This window comes from Myotis nattereri, assembly GCF_964212035.1.
Source record: "Myotis nattereri genome assembly, chromosome: 6".
NCBI lineage: Eukaryota > Metazoa > Chordata > Mammalia > Chiroptera > Vespertilionidae > Myotis > Myotis nattereri.
Window position 1 is genome coordinate 4,859,613 of NC_138081.1, and position 21,479 is coordinate 4,881,091.

Genomic DNA, 21,479 nt, shown 5'->3' on the forward strand with positions numbered 1-21,479 from the left:
CAGAAGCCTGTATATAGTACAAGTACCCGGCTGTCAACACCTGTATCCGCATCAGTCATCATAGGAAGCCTGCTTATCAACATAAGGAGCTCCCTTGCATAATTCCATTGTATCTCTAAACTAAAACATAATTGAAGTGTAACATCAGAAAAGGAGGGCATAAGGCATTTATTGATTCTATTAGGTCTCCATGAATAAACCTTTGGGGATCATGCTATGAGAAACAGCTTCTCATGTCATCCACGTAGAGCAGCTGTTCTCACACTGTGGGTCGCGACCCCTCTTGGGGTCAAAGGACCCTTTCACGGGGGTCGCCTACGACCATCGGAAAACGCGTATAATTACATATTGTTTTTTTGAATAATCACTATGCTTTAATTCTGTTCAATTTGTAACAACGAAAATACATCCTTCATATCAGATATTTACATTATGATTCATAACAATAGCAAAATTACAGTTATGAAGTAGGAACCAAAAATAATTTTATGGTTGGGGCTCACCACAACACGAGGAACTGTGTTAACGGGTCGCGGCATTAGGAAGGTTGAGAACCACTGACATAGAGAGTTCTGAGCTAAAGATACATCACACATAAACTTTCCTTAAGATTTAATATCCTTTTGCAAACATAAAAAATCTTGTGCAATGTTGTGAGTGAATACCTGAGCGAATCAAAATGCAAAAGAATAAAGACCATTTAATGGAGTTGGAAAGAAAAAGGCCAGGAAATATTATATGAATTATCTGTGCCACCTGGAATACGGTCCCCAGCGAGGTGAAAGAGTGGGCCTTTAGGCCACCACTCAGTCAATGAATGACATCGGAACGTAGAAAATTTTGGCAGGACAGTGGAGGGGTCAAATGGACTCATCGCATATGGGATCTTCTCTCATCACTCAGTTTGCTTAAGATGGGCCCCTCAACTTGTACAAAATGGCTGAGGTCCTACTTTAATGGGTATTTTACAGACAATATATAGAATGGAAATCCTGTGCCTGTTAGCACAATCCCCTTCACTTCACAAGATTCACAGCAAATATGGCAAGTTTCTGGGAAGCAGAAAATGCCAAAGTTTATAGGCAAGCACAGCTATGAGACGGAGAAGGGAAGAAACTGGGACGGATGGAAAGTATGAGAAAGAAATAGATGGACCTTCACATGTTAGAAGTATACAGGCCAAAATAATTGAGGAAGAAGGAGTAGACTTCCGAAAGAAAGGCGAGCCAAAGAATGTCAAGAGGGGACAAGGCAGATAATGCTAAGACATCGCATTGTTTATAAAGGTTTGGCAATAAAGGATTGTCAGAAATAACTTACCAAATTTTTCCTGAAGATTTTCTGAAAAATAAAAGTGAAATTGTAAATATCACGGGAAACAAATATGAATAAAATTCAATTTCTTCTACAACATGCTCGCAGAATCAAACCCGTCGTGTTGCAGAGGAACACACAACACACACAGGTGGAAACAGTGGCTGAAAGTTCTTATTTGATCAGAATCCCAAAATTCAAAGGGACGAAGGGTCTGAATATAGTGATTTAAGCAAAAAAAAAAAAAAAAAAGTTTAGAAATACAGTTCTGTTAGTTGCCTCATAAAATACTCTTATTTAAATTGAAGATTTTATAATTTGGGGTGGGGGCGCTTGTATCTTTTACTAGTTCCTTGGTACTAAATATAATATAGGGTGGGGCAAAAGTAGAGTTATGGTTGATTGCTAAATGATATAATTAGTAGTGAATAAAAATAATAAAAGATGAAATTCTGTGTTTCATGTACTCACAACTTTAACCTACTTTGGAACCTGCCTGCAGTCACGTCTCATGATTACAGTAGCCATGTTGTATATTATAGTTGAACAATAGATTGACTTGGAAAGTATAGAAACAGGTTTCCTGGAGGAAATCCGTAGTAGGTTAGTAGGCATCTTGCAGAAGTGCAAAGCAATGAATTGGCCAATCAGTATAAAGGCAGGAAATGTTAGACGCATCGGGAAAGCAGTCATTTTAAAGTGTTTGGGAGTAAAGTGATATGAGAGAAAATTTAACCAATATCTTCAGAAGTTTGTCAGAAAAAATGAAAAGGAAAAATTAACGTAAATTTTATGCAAAACACAAAAAATTAAAAAAATATTGAAAACTACGTATTTAAACTTAGGATGCAGATACAAAACAAATAATGTGCCCGCGCATACACACACACACCCACACACATACGCTCCCTTTTGAGGTAATTAAACAGGGAAAAATGAGTGAATTCTATGAATTGAGGAAATTATACAAAAATTAGTTCTGGTACTTACCCTAAAATTTCGTGTGATCCCTTTTGAGATTGTTTAGTGTTTTATTATGAATATTGTATTAAAAATTGTTCTTTAAAATTTTGGTAAATTAAATTTATTGGGGTGATGTTGGTTAATAAAATTATGTGGAACTAATAGTGCAGTGCTTTGATACATCACCTGGGTATCACGTTGTGGGCTGACGACCCAAAGTGAAATCTTATTCCTTCGTCATATATTTCACCTCCTTTATCCTGCACTACCCTCTCCTTCCCTCTGGTAACACCATACAGTTGTCTGTGTCTATGAGTGCTGTTTTGTTTTAGGTTTTATTGTGGAGAGCATTACAGTTGTCCCTTTTTGCCCCTATGGCCCCCCTCGACCCGTTTCCCACCACCTCACTCCCAGGTCTTCAAGACACTGCTGTCTGTGTCCACGGGTTATGCATATGTGCATTTAAGTTCTTTGCTTAATCATTCATGCCCACCTGTTCCCATAACACCTACCCTGATGCGTCTGAGAATCCTGAGTCTGTTCCATGCTGTCCTGTCTCTGTGAGGTTTTGTTTGATTGTCTTGTGTGCTCATTTTGTGCTTTCGGTTTCATATGCCACGTATGAGGAAAATCATATGGTTCTTGGCTTTGTCTGCTCAGCACGATATTTTCAAGATCCATCCCTGTTGTCGCAAATGGCAGTATTTCACCTTCCAAGAAGACGTACCCATGGCCAACAGGTATTTGAAAAGGTCCTGTACTGCACTAGCTACTAGGGAAGTGCAAATCAAACCTACAAGGAGACACCACCTCACCCCTGTTAGAGTGGCTGTTACCAACAAGACTGGTAGTAACAAATGTTGGAGTGGTTGTGGAGGAAAGGGAAGCCTCATTTACTGCTGGTGGGAATGTGAACTGGTACAGCTACTGTGGGAAACAGTACGGAGGTTAATCAAAACTTAGAATAGAGATCCCATATGACCCAGCAACACCTTCTAAGCATACTTACCGCCCAGAATTTGAAAATATTTCTTCCCAATGATATATGCACTACTATGTTCCCTGTAGCATTAGTCACAGTGGACTAGACATGGAAGCAAGCCAAGTGAGTGTCCTTGAATACATGCTAGGGTAAAGATGAAGCGGTGCCTATATACAATGGGATATTACTCAGACATAAGAATAAGGTTTTTATTTTAGTACTATAGACCCAGTGCATGATTAAATTGTACGAATGTAGGGTCCCCTAGGCCTAGCCTGCCATCAGGGCCATGTCCGCCGCACCACGAAGCCTTGTACGCTCCGTGGAGACTGCCGGCATCCCGCCCCAGACGTCCGCAGATGCTGCGGGCATTCTGCCCCGACCATCGTGAGAGCCGCTGCACGTTGGGTCATGAAGTCATAGTATGGAGGTTCCACAACAATTAAGAATAGAGATACCATATGACCCAACGTCACGGCCACAGGCCTTTAATGACATAGAAGCTATCTGGCTGTAGGTAAATATAGTCAGTTCTTCTATTGTGCGAGCTGGCCATACAACACTACCACAAATAATGACTCATCAAATCCAGAACCACTGCTCCCATTGGTTATGCAGATTAGGTTAATGGGTACCTCTATCCTCAACGTGTTGTCAAATGATGAATACAGAACTTTATTGCATGTGAGCCTGATTTTAACTCATGCCTGAAGAAACTTTACCACAAGCAATTCAGAGGGAAGGGAGGTAAAGTATTAAATGGCAGTAATCGCTGGCTGCAGATGGGGAAGGGGGAGAGGTCTACATTGAAAGGTTAAGGAGGGACAGGAGGCGAGGTCTACATTGTATGAACTGAAACTATATTGGACAATACTTTCAGATAAGATACTTTAAAAGTAGCAAAATTTTCCAAAGTAATTACTAAAATTTTCTTTTCAGGAAGAAACTGTTTGCGTACAAGACAGGACGATCAAAGAAATAACCATGGGGGAAACCAAATAACAAATGAAAATAGTAAACTTATGTTCAAAAATCATACCAATACATGAAAAAGTCATGTACATGTGTGTGGTGGAGTAAGGAAGATGATCCTTGAGAGTTGAAAACAGATGGAAAATAAACACATGAAACTGAGTAAGTGCAAAGTAAAATACCTTCATGGGGCTTGGCTTTATCCTGGTCACCTCCTTTATCTGAAAGAGTGAAAGAAAGAAACTCTGTTCAAAGATGATGCAAGCACAATGTCGCGAAGAGGGCGCTAATTTGAAACCCTTCTTTTTTTTTTTTTTTTTTTTTTTTTTTTTTACTGTTTAATGGAAACAAACCGACTTTTCTAAGAAGCGGAGCCAAAGAATCCTAACCCTCCATTTCCATACCCATTCGTGCCAAAGGCATGAGATGGGAAAGTATAGACTAAAAGTAGAACTTCCTCTGGGGTACACGATATCAATCTTTGGTCTTGCTTTAGGCTTTCCACCTTTTCAGACCTAAATGGCAAAAGTGCCCATACCTGAGGGAGGTACTTAAAGTCTGATGCAGAAGCCTGTATATAGTACAAGTACCCGGCTGTCAACACCTGTATCCGCATCAGTCATCATAGGAAGCCTGCTTATCAACATAAGGAGCTCCCTTGCATAATTCCATTGTATCTCTAAACTAAAACATAATTGAAGTGTAACATCAGAAAAGGAGGGCATAAGGCATTTATTGATTCTATTAGGTCTCCATGAATAAACCTTTGGGGATCATGCTATGAGAAACAGCTTCTCATGTCATCCACGTAGAGCAGCTGTTCTCACACTGTGGGTCGCGACCCCTCTTGGGGTCAAAGGACCCTTTCACGGGGGTCGCCTACGACCATCGGAAAACACGTATAATTACATATTGTTTTTTTGAATAATCACTATGCTTTAATTATGTTCAATTTGTAACAACGAAAATACATCCTTCATATCAGATATTTACATTATGATTCATAACAATAGCAAAATTACAGTTATGAAGTAGGAACCAAAAATAATTTTATGGTTGGGGCTCACCACAACACGAGGAACTGTGTTAACGGGTCGCGGCATTAGGAAGGTTGAGAACCACTGACATAGAGAGTTCTGAGCTAAAGATACATCACACATAAACTTTCCTTAAGATTTAATATCCTTTTGCAAACATAAAAAATCTTGTGCAATGTTGTGAGTGAATACCTGAGCGAATCAAAATGCAAAAGAATAAAGACCATTTAATGGAGTTGGAAAGAAAAAGGCCAGGAAATATTATATGAATTATCTGTGCCACCTGGAATACGGTCCCCAGCGAGGTGAAAGAGTGGGCCTTTAGGCCACCACTCAGTCAATGAATGACATCGGAACGTAGAAAATTTTGGCAGGACAGTGGAGGGGTCAAATGGACTCATCGCATATGGGATCTTCTCTCATCACTCAGTTTGCTTAAGATGGGCCCCTCAACTTGTACAAAATGGCTGAGGTCCTACTTTAATGGGTATTTTACAGACAATATATAGAATGGAAATCCTGTGCCTGTTAGCACAATCCCCTTCACTTCACAAGATTCACAGCAAATATGGCAAGTTTCTGGGAAGCAGAAAATGCCAAAGTTTATAGGCAAGCACAGCTATGAGACGGAGAAGGGAAGAAACTGGGACGGATGGAAAGTATGAGAAAGAAATAGATGGACCTTCACATGTTAGAAGTATACAGGCCAAAATAATTGAGGAAGAAGGAGTAGACTTCCGAAAGAAAGGCGAGCCAAAGAATGTCAAGAGGGGACAAGGCAGATAATGCTAAGACATCGCATTGTTTATAAAGGTTTGGCAATAAAGGATTGTCAGAAATAACTTACCAAATTTTTCCTGAAGATTTTCTGAAAAATAAAAGTGAAATTGTAAATATCACGGGAAACAAATATGAATAAAATTCAATTTCTTCTACAACATGCTCGCAGAATCAAACCCGTCGTGTTGCAGAGGAACACACAACACACACAGGTGGAAACAGTGGCTGAAAGTTCTGATTTGATCAGAATCCCAAAATTCAAAGGGACGAAGGGTCTGAATATAGTGATTTAAGCAAAAAAAAAAAAAAAAAGTTTAGAAATACAGTTCTGTTAGTTGCCTCATAAAATACTCTTATTTAAATTGAAGATTTTATAATTTGGGGTGGGGGCGCTTGTATCTTTTACTAGTTCCTTGGTACTAAATATAATATAGGGTGGGGCAAAAGTAGAGTTATGGTTGATTGCTAAATGATATAATTAGTAGTGAATAAAAATAATAAAAGATGAAATTCTGTGTTTCATGTACTCACAACTTTAACCTACTTTGGAACCTGCCTGCAGTCACGTCTCATGATTACAGTAGCCATGTTGTATATTATCGTTGAACAATAGATTGACTTGGAAAGTATAGAAACAGGTTTCCTGGAGGAAATCCGTAGTAGGTTAGTAGGCATCTTGCAGAAGTGCAAAGCAATGAATTGGCCAATCAGTATAAAGGCAGGAAATGTTAGACGCATCAGGAAAGCAGTCATTTTAAAGTGTTTGGGAGTAAAGTGATATGAGAGAAAATTTAACCAATATCTTCAGAAGTTTGTCAGAAAAAATGAAAAGGAAAAATTAACGTAAATTTTATGCAAAACACAAAAAATTAAAAAAATATTGAAAACTACGTATTTAAACTTAGGATGCAGATACAAAACAAATAATGTGCCCGCGCATACACACACACACCCACACACATACGCTCCCTTTTGAGGTAATTAAACAGGGAAAAATGAGTGAATTCTATGAATTGAGGAAATTATACAAAAATTAGTTCTGGTACTTACCCTAAAATTTCGTGTGATCCCTTTTGAGATTATTTAGTGTTTTATTATGAATATTGTATTAAAAATTGTTCTTTAAAATTTTGGTAAATTAAATTTATTGGGGTGATGTTGGTTAATAAAATTATGTGGAACTAATAGTGCAGTGCTTTGATACATCACCTGGGTATCACGTTGTGGGCTGACGACCCAAAGTGAAATCTTATTCCTTCGTCATATATCTCACCTCCTTTATCCTGCACTACCCTCTCCTTCCCTCTGGTAACACCATACAGTTGTCTGTGTCTATGAGTGCTGTTTTGTTTTAGGTTTTATTGTGGAGAGCATTACAGTTGTCCCTTTTTGCCCCTATGGCCCCCCTCGACCCGTTTCCCACCACCTCACTCCCAGGTCTTCAAGACACTGCTGTCTGTGTCCCCGGCTTAGTCATACATGCATTTCAGTTCTTTGGTGAATCTTTCCAACCCACCTTCCTCCTGCACCAATCCCCTTGCCTCTTAGAATCTTCAGTTTGTTCCATCCTTTCCTGTCCCTGTGAGGTTTTATTTGATTTTCTTGTGTACTCTTTTTTGCTCTCAGTTTCATATGCCATGTGTGAGTGAAATCAAATGGTTCTTCGCTTTGTCTGCTCAGTATTATAATCTCTATATCCATCTGTGTTGTTACAAATGGCAGTATTTCATCTTCCAAGAAGACTTACAAATGGCCAACAGGTATTTGAAAAGATCCTGTACTGCACTATCCATTAGGGAAATGCAAATCAAAATTGCAATGAGAGAGAATGTTCCTGGGGTCGAGAGGAAGATGGCGACAGCAGAATGGCAGGGAGGGAGAGATTCTGAGAGTATGAGGAAGTGATAGAGGAGTGTGTGGACATGTGTCGTGTGTGTTTGTATGAGCTAGGGACTATTAGACTCTGCAGGTCTTCTAAGGGCCTCTAAACCAGCCAGTCTTAGCCCTGCTCCCAGTGCGGACACTCCTGGGCAGCCAGGACGGGAACAGAGACTATGCTAACTTGAGAAACAGAGCTGCTTGAGACTAGGATCCTGGCTTCAGCACCACCCAGTCTGGTGTCAGAGGAAAACCAGGTTCCTGCAGCCACTGAGGACAGAGATCTGCAACCACAGCTACAGAGCCATGGACAGCAAAAAGTTCAGAAATGCCTGTGGCAGATCCATGAGTAACAGAGCCCATTCCCCTCCCGGCAGTCTTGTGGGCAGTGGCATAGTAACTGATAGACCCACCCCTTGCCTGTGCCTCAGTGCTGCTACAGGGACCTTAGCCTGGAAGTGTCCCTTGCTGCGCAGGCTAAGGGAGCCTTGCCCTGGAAGTGCTGGAACACCAGAGACTTGTCCCTTGCTACTCAGGCTAAGGGAGCCCTGGCCTGAAGTGCTCGAACACCAGGAACTTACCCCTTGCTGTGCAGGCTAAGGGAGCCTTGGCCTGGAAGTGCAAGAACACCAGGGACTTGTCCATTGCTGTGCAGGCTAAGGGAGCCTTTGCCTGGGAGCTAACGTATGAACACTGGGACCTGGTTCCTCGCAGCACGGGGCCCAGGATCCTGATTCTTGAGGCAGGAGGTAACACCAAGCACCAGTGACTTCACTGTGTTTCTTATCACCTGAGCCTGGGATCCCTGATTCCCTGTGCATTCATACTAAGAGCCAGTGACTCCAATTCTTGGTGCATGGGCACACAGGACCCTGATTCTCAATGAGAGTTTGTGCGAAGCAACAAAGACTCTGATACTGGATTCTTGGGAAACTCTGACTCCTGGCGCACACTAGGGGGCTCTGATTTTGAACACACTCCCAGGAGGTCTCTGTTTCAGCATGGTGCAGGCAGGGTCCCTGATTCTAAGGGTGCACACGAGGCCACATTGAGCGCTGGCAACACTGACTCTGAGTGAGCCTGGTTCCCACCAACCCACAACCACACATCTTAGTGCCAGAGCTCTTCAGTGACACTAGGGTGGTGTGAGGCTCCCACTGCACACGGCCCTGGCCCACACAACTCAACGTTTCAACCATTGGGAGATAATCAGAATGAAGAGATGACACAACACCCAGAGGAAAGTAAATGAGGAGTCGCCAAGAAAGGAAATTAATGAAGTTGAAGCATGCAACATGTCAGAAAAAGAATTCAGAGTAATGGTTGTACGATTTATTCACCGGATGGATGAGAAAATCAACAACCTATGCAAGAATAAGGAAGAAATGAAAAGTGATATAGCTACAATCAAAAACACCAGGGAAGGTTTCAACAGTAGACTAGAAGAAGCAGAGGACCGAATTAGGGAGTTAGAAGGTAAGGTAGAGAAACAAGCTCAATCTGAACAGCAACTGGAGAAAAAATTTAAAAAGCAGGAGGAGAGCTTAAGGGAGCTTTGGGACAACATGAAACAAAGTAACATACCCATAATTGGGCTTCCAGAAGGACAAGAAGAGCAGCAAGGACTAGAAAATCTATTTAAAAAGTAATGACAGAAAACTTCCCAGATATGGGGAAGAAAAAAGTTACACAAGTACAGAGAGTCCCAAGCAAGATGAACCCCAAAAGACTCACACCAAGACACGTCATAATAATGATGGCAAATGTACAAGACAAAGAGAGAATTTTAAAGGCTGCAAGAGAAAGACAGAGAGTCACTCTACAAAGGATCCCCCATCAGATTACCAAACGATTTCTCAACAGAAACACATCAAGTTAGAAAGGAATGGAAGGAGGTATACAAAGTATTGCAAAGCAAAGGTCTGAATCCAAGAATACTATATCCAGCAAGACTATCAATCAAAATTGAAGAGGAAATCAGGAGCTCTGCAGAAAAAAAAAGGCTAAGAGAGTTTATCACTACCAAGCCAGCAATGCAAGAAATGCTAAAGGGAATGCTGTAAAAAGAAGAAATATAAAGGTAAGAAAGAACACAGGTACAAAAATAGAAATGACTACAAGCAAGTACCTTTCAATAATAACTTTAAATATAAACCGACTAAATGCTCCAATCAAAAGACATCGAGTGGTTGAATTGATAAAAAGACATGACCCATATATATGCTGTCTACAAGAGACCCACGTCAGAAAAAGGGATTCACACAGACTGAAAGTGAAGGGATGGAAAAATATCTTTCAGGCAAATGGAAATGAAAAAAAAAAGCTGGGGTAGCAATACTAACATCTGACAAAATAGACCTCAAAGTTAAGGCCATAACAAGAGATAAGGAAGGCCACTTCATAATACTAAAAGGATCGCTACGACAAGAGGATATAACCCTGATAAACATATATGCACCCAATGCAGGAGCACCCGAATACATAAAAAACCAGCTGGAAAATAACATGGGAGAGATCAACAACAACACAATCATAGAAGGGGGACTTAAACAGACCATTGACATTACTGGATAAATCTTCTAGAAAAAAATCAGCAAAGAAACAGCAATCCTAAATGACTCACTAGATCAGATGGACTTAATTTACATCTTCAGAACATTTCACCCCAAAGACATGGAATATACGTTCTTCTCAAGTGCACATGGGACATTTTCAAAAATAGACCACATATTGGGTCACAAGCAAGGTCTCCCCAGATTCAAGAAGATTGAAATTATACCAAGCATCTTCTCAGATCACAGTGGCATAATATTAGAAATAAACCACAATAATAACAACCCAAAAAACTCAAACAGATGGAAGCTGAATAGCATGCTACTAAATAATGATTGGGTTACCAGTGAGATCAAAGAAGAAATTAAAAACACCCTGGAAACTAATGACAATGTTAACAGTACATCAATCCAAAATGTATGGGACACAATGAAAGCAGTCCTGAGAGGGAAGTTTATAGCACTACAGTCCTACCTCAGAAAACAAGAAAAAATGATAGTAAATCATTTAACTCTACAACTCAAAGAATTAGAAAGAGAACAACAACAAAAAGCCTAGAGTGAGCAGAAGAAAGGAGATAATAAAGATCAGAGCAGAAATAAATGACATAGAGACCAAAAAAATCAATACAAAAGATCAATGAAACCAAGAGTTGTTTCTTTGAAAGGACAAACAAGGTTGATGAGCCTCTAGCCAGGCTCACCAATAAGCAGAGAGGACTCAAATAAACAAAATCAGAAATGAAAGAGGCAAAATAACAATATATCCCTCAGAAATTCAAAGAATTGTTAAAGAAATACTATGAACAACTCTAACAAACTAGACAACCTGGAGGAAATGGACATATTCCTTGAAAAAGACAACATTCCAAAACTCAATCAGGAAGAATCTAAAAATCTCAATAGGCCAATAACTATGGAAGAAATTGAAGCACTCATCAAAAAGCTCCCAGCAAACAAAAACCCAGGACCAGACGGCTTCACAGGGGAGTTTTACCAAACATTCAAGGAAGAACTAAAACCTATCCTCCTCAGACTACTACAAAAAATACAAGAGGAAGGAACACTTCCAAGCTCATTCTATGAAGCCAGCATCACCCTAATACCAAAACCAGATAGAGACAACACAATGAAAGAGAATTACAGGCCAATATCCCTCATGAACATAGATGCCAAAATACTCAACAATATTCTAGAAAATCGGATTCAGCAATACCTCAGAAAGATCATACACCATGACCAAGTAGGATTTATCCCAAGGATGCAAGGATGGTACAATATCTGCAAATCAATAAACGTGATACATCACATAAACAAATTGAGAGATAAAAACCACATAGTCATATCAATGATGCAGAAAAAGCCTTCGACAAAATTTAACACACTTTCTTGATAAAAACTCTCAGCAAGGTCGGAATAGAAGGATCATACCTCAACATAATAAAAGCCATATATGACAAACCCACAGCCAACATCATAATCAATGGGCAAAAACTAAAACCATTTCCCCTGAGAACAGAAACAAGACAGGGATGCCCCCTCTCACCACTCCTGTTCAACATAGTACTGGAAGTATTAGCCATTGTGATCAGACAAGAAGAAGAAATAAAAGACATCGAAATTGGAAGAGAAGAAATAAAACTGTCTTTATTTGCATGACATGATACTGTACATAGAAAACCATAAAGACTCCATCAAAAAATTATTAGACTTAATAAATGAATTCGGCAATGTTTCAGGATACAAAAATAATGCCAAGAAATCTAAGGACTTTCTTTACAGAAATAGTGAACTTACAGAAAGGGACACTAAAAAAGCAATCCCATTTACCATCACACCAAAAAAATTAAAGTACCTAGGAATAAACTTAACCAAGGAGGTAAAAGACTTATATGCGAAAAACTACAGGACACTGAAAAAAGAGTTAGAGGAAGACATAAACAGATGGAAGAGCATACAGTGTTCATGGATTGGTAGAATTATCATCATCAAAATGTCCATACTACCCAAAGCAATCTATAGATTCAATGCAATCCCCATTAAATTACCAATGGCATATTTCACAGATCTAGAATGAACGTTCCAAAATTTCATCTGGAATAAAAAAAAGACCTCGAATAGCTGCAGCAATCCTGAGAAAGAAGAACAAAGTAGCTGGGATCTCAATACCAGATATCAAACTGTATTACAAAGCCACTATTCTTAAAACAGCTTGGTACTGGCACAAGAACAGACATATAGATCAATGGAATAAAATAGAGAACTCAGAAATTGACCCAAAGCACTATGCCCAATTAATATTCGACAAAGGAGGCAAGAGCATACAATGGAGTCAAGACAGTCTCTTCAATAAGTGGTGTTGGGAAAATTGGACAGATACATGCAAAAAGATGAAACTAGACCATCAACTCACACCATACACAAAAATAAACTCAAAATGGATAAAAGACTTAAATGTAAGATGAGAAACCATAAAAATACTAGAGAAATCCACAGGCAGCGAAATCGCAAACATATGCCAAAGGAATTTCTTCTCTGATAATGCTCCTAGGGCAATGGAAACTAAAGAGAAAATAAACAAATGGGACTACATCAAAATAAAAAGCTTTTGCACAGCAAAGGAAATCATCAACAAAACAAGAAGAAGACCCACTGCATGGGAGTACATATTTGCCAATGATATCACTGATAAGGGTTTAATCTCCAACATTTACAGGGACCTCATGAAACTTAACAATAGGAAGATAAACAATCCAATCAAAAATGGGCAAAGGACCGAAATAGACAATTTTCGAAAGAGGACATACAGAAGGCCGAGAGACATATGAAAACATGCTCAAAGTCACTAATTATAGGAGAGATGCAAATCAAAATGACAATGTGGTATCATCTCACACCTGTCAGAATGGCTATCATCAACAAATCAACAAACAACAAGTGTTGGAGAGGATGTGGAGAAAAAGAAACCCTTCTGCACTGCTGGTGGGAATGCAGACTGGTATAGCCACTGTGGAGAACAGTATGGAGCTTCCTCAAAAAAACTAAAAATGAAACTCCAAATGGAACCAGTGATCCCACTTCTAGGAATATATCCCAAGAAGCCAGAAACACCAATCAGAAAGGATATATGCACCCCTATGTTCATAGCGGCACAATTCACCATAGCTAAGATTTGGAAACCACTTAAGTGCCCATCAGGAGATGAGTGAATTAGAAAACAGTGGTACATCTACACAATGGAATACTACGCTGTGGTCAAAAAGAAGGAACTCTTGCCTTTTGCAACAGCTTGGATGGAACTGGACAGCATTATGCTAAGTGAAATAAGCCAGTCAGAGAAAGATAAATACTACATGATCTCACTCATTTGTGGAATATAGAGAACAACATAGAATGATGAACAGGGTCAGATTCAAAGACAAAGAAACAGCAATCAGACTATTAATCCCCAGAGGGAAAGTAAGGGATGGTGAGGGTAAGGGGAGGAGATCAACCAAAGGACTTGTATGCATGCATATAAGCCAAACCAATAGACATGGACAACAGGGGGATGGGAGCATGAGTGGCAGGGGGATGAGGGTTAATGGGGTGGAAGGGGGTTAATGTGGGGGATGATGACACATTCTGTAATTACTTAACTAATAAACAATTTAAAGATTTTTAAAAAATGCAATGAGAAACTTCCTCATACCTGTTCAAATAGCTTTTTTAAATAAGACTAGTAAAAACAAGTGTTGGAAAGGTTATGGAGGAAAGGAAAGCCTAATTTTCTGCTGGTGGGAATGTAAACTGGTACAGCTACTGTGGGAAACAGTATGGAGGTTCCTCAAAAATTAAGACTAGAGATCCAGCAACACCTTATATGGATACCTACGCCCCACATTTGAAAATATTTCTTCCCAAAGATATATGCACTCCTATGTTCACTGTAGCATTATTCACAGTGGGCAAGACATGGAAGCAAGCCAAGTGTCATTCTCTACATGCTTAACTAAAGAAGAAGTGGTGCCTGTATACAGTGGGATACTACTCAGCCATAAGAATAAGGCTTTTATTTTAATAAGATCTCTGCTTGTGGCTAAATATATATAGTCAGTTCTATTGTGTTAGCTGGCCATATAAAAATGCTACAAACTATGATTCATAGAATCCTGAACTACTGCTGCTATTTGTTATGCAGATTAGGTTAATGGGTACCTGTATTCTCAATGTGTTGTCAAATGGTTCATACATAACTTTATTGTATGTGAGCCTGATTTTAACTCATGCCTGAAGAAACTTTACCATAAGCAATTCAGAGGGAAGGGAGGTGAAGTATTAAATGGCAGTAATTGCTGGCTGGGGATGGGGAAGGGGAGAGGTCTACATTGTATGGCTGGAGGAGGGTAGGAGGGGAGGTCTACATTGTATGGCCTGGAGCTATATTGGACAAAACTTTCAGATCAGACACTTTAAGAAGAGCAGCATTTTGCAGGAAAGTCATTACTAAAATTATCTTGTCAGAAAAGAAATATTTTCATACATTACAAGGACAGGACCACCAAAGAAATAATCATTGGGGAAAACAAAATCAAATGAAAATAGTAAACTTATGTTGAAATCACAGCAATACATGAAAAATTGATGTACATGTGTGTGGTGGAGTAAGGAAAGTGATCTTTGAGAGTTGAAAACAAATGCAAAATAAACACATGAAACTTAGTAAGTGCAAAGTGAAATACCTTCATGGCACTTGGCTTTATCCTGGTCACCCTTATCTGAAAGAGTGAAAGAAAGAAAAAAACGTTCAAGCATGATGAAGGCCCAATATCCGGAAGAGAAGAGGCGCTAATTTGAAACCCTTTTGTTGCTTATTCTTTAATGGAAACTAATCCACATTTCTAACCCGTGGAGGCTAAGGATCCTAAGGCCATGCAAGCAATGAGAGCCAGTGTCACGCTCCACCTCCATACCCACTTGTGCAAAAGCAATGAGACGGGAAAGGAAAGTATGACAGACATAAAGTAGAACTTCCTCTGGGGTAAACTATATCAATCTTTGGTCTTGCTTTAGACTTTCCACCTTTTCACACCTAAATGGCAAAACTGCACATACCTGAGGGAGATACTTTAAGTCTTATGCAGAAGCCTGTATACATTAAAAGGACCCCTGCTATCAACACCTGTATCTGTATCAGTCATCATATGAAGCCTGCTTATAAATATAAGGAGCTCTCTTCCCAAATTCCATTGTATCTCTAAACTAAAACGTAATTGAAATATAACATCAGAAAAGGAGGACGTAAGGCATTTAATGATTCTATTAGGGCTCCATGCAAACACTTTTGGGGATCATGCTATGACAAATAACTTCTCGTGGCATCCACATAGAGAGTTCTGAGCTAAAGATACATCACACTTAAACTTTCCTTAAGATTTAACATCCTTTTGTAAACATAAAAAATCTTTTGCAATGTTGTGAATTAAAACCTGAGTGAATAAAAATGCAAAAGAATAAAGAGTATTTAAAGAGTTGGAAAGTAAAAGGCCAGAAAATATTATATGAATTATTTCTGCCACCTGGAGTATGTTCAACAATGGAGGTCAAATGGTGGGCCTGTAGGTCACACTCAGTCAATGAATGACATCGGAACTTAGAAAATTTTGGCAGGACAGTGGAGGAGTCAAATGCACTCATTGCATTTGGAATCTTCTCTCATCACTCAGTTTGCTTAAGATGGGCCCTTCAACTTGTACAAAATGGCTGAGGTCCTACATTAATGGGTATTTTACAGACAATATATAGAATGGAAATCCTGTGCCTGTTAGCACAATCCTCTTCACCTCACAAAATTCACAGTAAATATGGCAAGTTTCTGGGAAGCAGAAAATGCCAAAGTTTATAGGGAGGCACAGCTATGAGACGGAGAAGGGAAGAAACTGGGACGGATAGAAGTTATGAAAATAAATAGATGGAACTTCATATGTGAGAAGTATACAGACCAAAATAATTGAGGATAAAGGAGTAGACTTCCTAAAGAAAGGTGAGCCAATGAATGTCATAGGGGGAATAAGGCAGATAATGGTAAACATATCACATTGTTTTTAAAGGTTTGGCAATAAAGGATTGTCAGAAATAACTTACCAAGTTTTTTCTGAAGATTTTCTAAAAAATAAAAGTGAAATTGTAAATATCATTTGAAACAAATATGAATAAAATTCAATTTTTTCTACAACATGAATGCAACATCAAACCTTTCATGTTGCAGAGGAACACACAACACACACATGTAGGAAAAGTGGCTCAAAGCTCTCATTTGATTGGAGATAAGTGTTCCAAAATTCAAAGAAACATCTGAATATAATGAACTTAGCAAAAAAAAAAAAAATTAAAATACAGTTCTGTTAGTTACCTTATAAAAATATTCCTAATTTAATTTGAAGAATTTATAATTTTGGAGTTGTTATTATCTTTTAAAAGTTCTTTATGACTAAATATATTATACGGGTAGGCAAAGTACATGTTTAGTTGTTTGCTAACTAATATAATAATTAATAAATAAAAAGATTAAGAGAATATTATTATTCTCTGATTATTCTCAACTTTGTCCTACATTTGAACCTGCCTGTAGTTACATCTCATATTTTCAATAGCCATGTTTTATATTATCGTTGAACAATAGCTTGAGTTGGACAATATTGAAACAGAATTTGTGGGGGAATTCTGGTTTTGGTTAGAAGGCATCTAGGAGAAGTGCAAAGAAATGAATTGGCCAATCAATAAAAAGGCAGGAAATGTTGGAAATATCAGAAAGCAGTCATTTTAAGGTGTATGGGAATAAAGGGATATGAGAGAAAATTTACCCAATATCTTCAGAATTTTATCTGAAAAATGAAAAGGAAAAATTAACGGTGGAATAGTGGGCAATGTGGCGATAAAGACACATATCTAATACTTTAACCAATAAAGAAAAAATATGAAAATAAATAATTAAAAGAAAAAAATTAATGCAAATTTGATGAGAAACAAAAAATTCAATAATATTGAAAACTACATATGATAACTTAAACTTTGGTTGCAGAGACAAAATACACACACATACATACACTGATGAACACTCACGTGTCTACACATAGATAGTGGCTGAAAGTTCAGTTTTGTGGTAATTAAACAAGGAAAAATGAATGAATCTCTGAATTGAGGAAATTATGCGAATGTTAATTCAGGTAATTACCTTAGATGTATTATGATCCCTTTTGAGATTATTTAGTGTTTTGTTATTAATATTGTATCTCTATTGTTCTTTTAAAGTTTGTGTAAATTAAATTCATTGGGATGATATTGGTTAAAAAACTTATGTGGAAGTAACAGTGCAGTGCTATGATACATCACCTGCGTATGATGTGGGTTTACCACCCAAAGTCAAATCTAGGCCCTTTGCCATATATCTCACCTCCTTTATCCTGTGCTACCCTCCCCTTCCATGTCTGTGTCTATGAGTTCTGTTTTGCTGTAGTCTTTATTGTTGAGAGTATTACAGATGTCCCTTTCCCCCCCTAATGCCCCCCTCATCCCTTCTTCCACCGCCTCACACCAGGTCTGCAAGACACTATTGTCTGTGTCCATGGGTTATGCATACATGCATTTAAGTTCTTTGGTGAATCTTTCCATCCCACCTGTCCTCCCGCACCCACCCCCATGCCTCTCAGAATCGTCAGTCTCTTCCATGCTTTCCAGTCTCTGTGAGGTTTTGTTTGATTGTCTTGTATGGTCTTTTGTGCTTTCAGTTTCATATGCCACGTGTGAGTGAAATCATATGGTTCTTGGCTTTGTCTGCTCAGCATGATCTTCTCAAGATCCATCCCTGTTGCCGCAAAAGGCAGTATTTCATCTCCCAAGATACATACATGGCTAACAGGTATTTTAAAAGATCCTGTACTGCACTAGCCATTAGGGAAATGCAAATCAAAACTGCAATGAGATACCTCCTCACACCTATTAGAATAGCTGTTATCAATAAGACTAGAAATAACAAGTATTGGAGAGGTTTTGGAGGAAAGGGAAGCCTCATTTACTGCTGGTGGGAATGTGAACTGGTACAGCTACTGTGGGAAACAGTAAGGAGGTTAATCAAAAATTAGAATAGAGATCCCATATGACCCAGTGACACCTTCTAAGCATACTTACACCCCCCCCCCGCCACCAAATTTGAAAATATTTCTTTCCAATGATATATGCACTACTATGTTCACTGTAGCATTAGCAACAGTGGACTAGACATGGAAGCAAGCCAAGTGTCCTTCTATGCATGCTTGGATAAAGAAAAAGTGGTACCTATTATCAATGGGATATTACTGAGCCATAGGATAAGGTTTTATATTAATACTAGAGGCCCGGTGCACAAAAAATTGTGCACTCGGGGGGAAGGGGAGTCCCTCAGCCCGGCCTGTGCCCTCTCGCAGTCTGGGACCCCTCGGGAGATAATGACCTGCTGGCTTAGGCCTGCTCCCAGGTGGCAAGGGGCAGGCCCAATCCCTAGGTGCAGCCCCTGGTCGGGCTCAGAGCAGGGCCGATTGGGGAGTTGGGGCACCGCCCCGTCATGCACAGAGCAAGGAGATTGGGAGGTCGTGATGCCACCCTCAGTCACGATCAGGGTAGGGCCGATTGGGGGGTTGGGGCACCGTACCCTGTCACAGTCAAGGCAGGGTCGATGGGGAGGTTGTGGCGCCACCCCCTGTCATGCACAGAGCAGGGCCAATCAGGGGGTTGGGTCACTGCCCCCTGTCACTCACAGAGCAGGGCCCATCAGGGGGGTTGGGGCTCTGTACCCTGTCATGCACAGAGCAGGGCCAATCAAGGGGTTGGGGTGCTGCCTCCGTCACACACAGAGCAGGGCACATCAGGGGGTTGGGTCCCCGCCACTCTCACATTCAGGGCAGGGCTGATGGGGATGTTATGGCTCTACCCCGTCACACACAGAGCAGGGCCCGTGGGGGAGGGGGGTTGGGGAGCTCCCCCCTATCAGGCACAGAGCAGGGCTGCTCAGGGGGTTGGGGCGCCTTCCCCTATCACGAAAGAGCAGGATGGATAGGGAGGTTGTGGCCCCGCCCCCTGTCACACACAGAGTCGCAGGGTGATCAGGGTGTTTGGGCGCTGCCCCCTGTCAAGCTGATCCCGGTGCTAGGAGGCTTCATGGCTCCGCTGATCCCAGTGCTGGGAGGCATATTACCCTTTTACTATATAGGGGAGAGGCCTGGTGCATGGGTGGGGCCGGCTGGTTTGCCCTGAATGGTGTCCTGGATCAGGGTGGGGGGCCCCACTGGGGTGCCTGGCCAGCCTAGGTGAGGGGATGATGGCTGTTTGAAGCTGGTCACACACCATTCAGGGTAGGGGTCCCCACTGGGGTGCTTTGCCAGCCTGGGTGAGGGGATGATCGCTGTTTGAGGCTGGTCACACACCCTTCAGGGTGGGGGTCCCCACTGGGGTGCCTGACCAGCCTGGGTGAGGGGATGATGGCTGTTTGCAGCTAGTCACACACCCTTCAGGGTGGGGGTCCCCACTGGGGTGCCTGGCCAGTCTGGGTGAGGGGCTGAGGGCTGTTTTCAGGCTGGGGGTGACTGAAGCTCCCAACTGCTCCTTTTTTTCTTTTTCTTTTTTTTTTTATTCTGGGCCAGCTTTAGCTTTGAGGCTTGGCTCCAGCTCTTAGGCCTCCGTGGCTGAAAGTAGGTTTCTGGCCTTTGCTCACAATGTTGCGAATCTGCTGGCTGAAGTCTGGTGGTATTTGTTAAAATGTTTCAAACTGCAGGCTCAGAGGCCTGCAGTGGCAGGCGGGGAATGTTGGAGTCCTCCATCACTGAAGCAAACAAGCCTCATGTTAGTTTCAAGCTGCCTGGCTGCCAGCCACCATCTTGGCTGACAGTTAATTTGCATATCTCGCTGATTAGCCAATGAAAAGGGTAGCAGTCGTACGCCAATTACCATGTTTATCTTTTATTAGTGTAGAAGATTTCTGGCTGCACCCAAATATATATAATCAATTCATCTATTGTGGTAACAAGCCATATTAAATTGTCAAAAACAATGATTCATAGAATCTTGAAGTACTGCATCTATAGGTTATGCAGATTAGATTAATGTGTACCTCTATTCCCAATGTTTTGTCAACTGGTTCACATATAATTTTATTATATGTGAGCCTGATTTTAATTTATGCCTGAATAAAGGTTATGATAAAAAATTCAGATGGAATGGAGATAAAGTATTAAATGGCAGTAATGGCTGGGCAGGGATGAAGTACAGTGAGTGGTCTACTTTGTTTGGCCTGGAGACGGGTATGGTGGGGGTGGTGTGCATTGTATGGTCTGGTGCTATATTGGACAAAACTTTAAGATCAGACACTTGAAAAATAGCAACATTTTGCAGGAAAGTAATTACTAAAAATATCCTGTGCAAAAAGAAATATTTTCATACATTGCAAGGAGAGGACCAACAACTGAATATGGTAAACATATGTTGAAATATTACTAATACCTGAAAATAATGCTGTACATTTGTGTGGTGGAGTAAGGAAGATGATCCTTGAGAGTTGAAAACAAATGCAAAATAAACACATGAAACTTAGTAAGTGCAAAGTGAAATAGATTAGTGGAACTTGCCTTTATCCTGGTCACCCTTATCTGAAAAAGTGAAAGAAAGAAAACAACGTTCAAGCACGATGAAGGCCCAATATCAGGAAGAGAAGAGGTGCTAATTTGTAACCCTTCTGTTGTTTAGTCTTTAATGAAATCTGACTGAAATTTCTAAGAGGTGGAGCCAAAGTAACCTAAGGCCATATAACCAATGAGAGCCAGCGTCACCCTCCATCTCTGTACCCATTCGTTCAAAAGCAATGAGATGGGAAAGGAAAGTATGACAGACCTAAAGGAGAACTTTCACAGGGATCAAAAATATCAATCTTAGGTCTTGGTTTGGGCCTTCCGCTTTTTCAGACTAAAATGGCATAAGTGCTCATACCTGAGGCAG

At 40.3% G+C, this 21,479-nt stretch overlaps 1 protein-coding gene across 1 annotated transcript in view; it reads right to left on the bottom strand.

The window, feature by feature from the left end:
- Nucleotides 1–18,368, bottom strand: part of LOC308521524 (uncharacterized protein) — a gene marked incomplete at its 3' end in the record, with an annotated part of 103,794 nt that extends 85,426 nt beyond the window's left edge. Inside the window, exons 1-5 of the mRNA XM_081094602.1 lie at nt 18,152–18,368; nt 6,116–6,136; nt 4,414–4,452; nt 2,790–2,960; nt 1,321–1,341 (exon numbers count right to left, since the gene is read on the bottom strand). Of these exons, the coding sequence (XP_080950728.1) occupies nt 1,321–1,341; nt 2,790–2,960; nt 4,414–4,452; nt 6,116–6,136; nt 18,152–18,185 (286 nt within the window). The 5' untranslated portion in view covers nt 18,186–18,368. The remainder of the gene's footprint in view (nt 1–1,320; nt 1,342–2,789; nt 2,961–4,413; nt 4,453–6,115; nt 6,137–18,151) is intronic.
- Nucleotides 18,369–21,479: the final 3,111 nt, after the last annotated feature.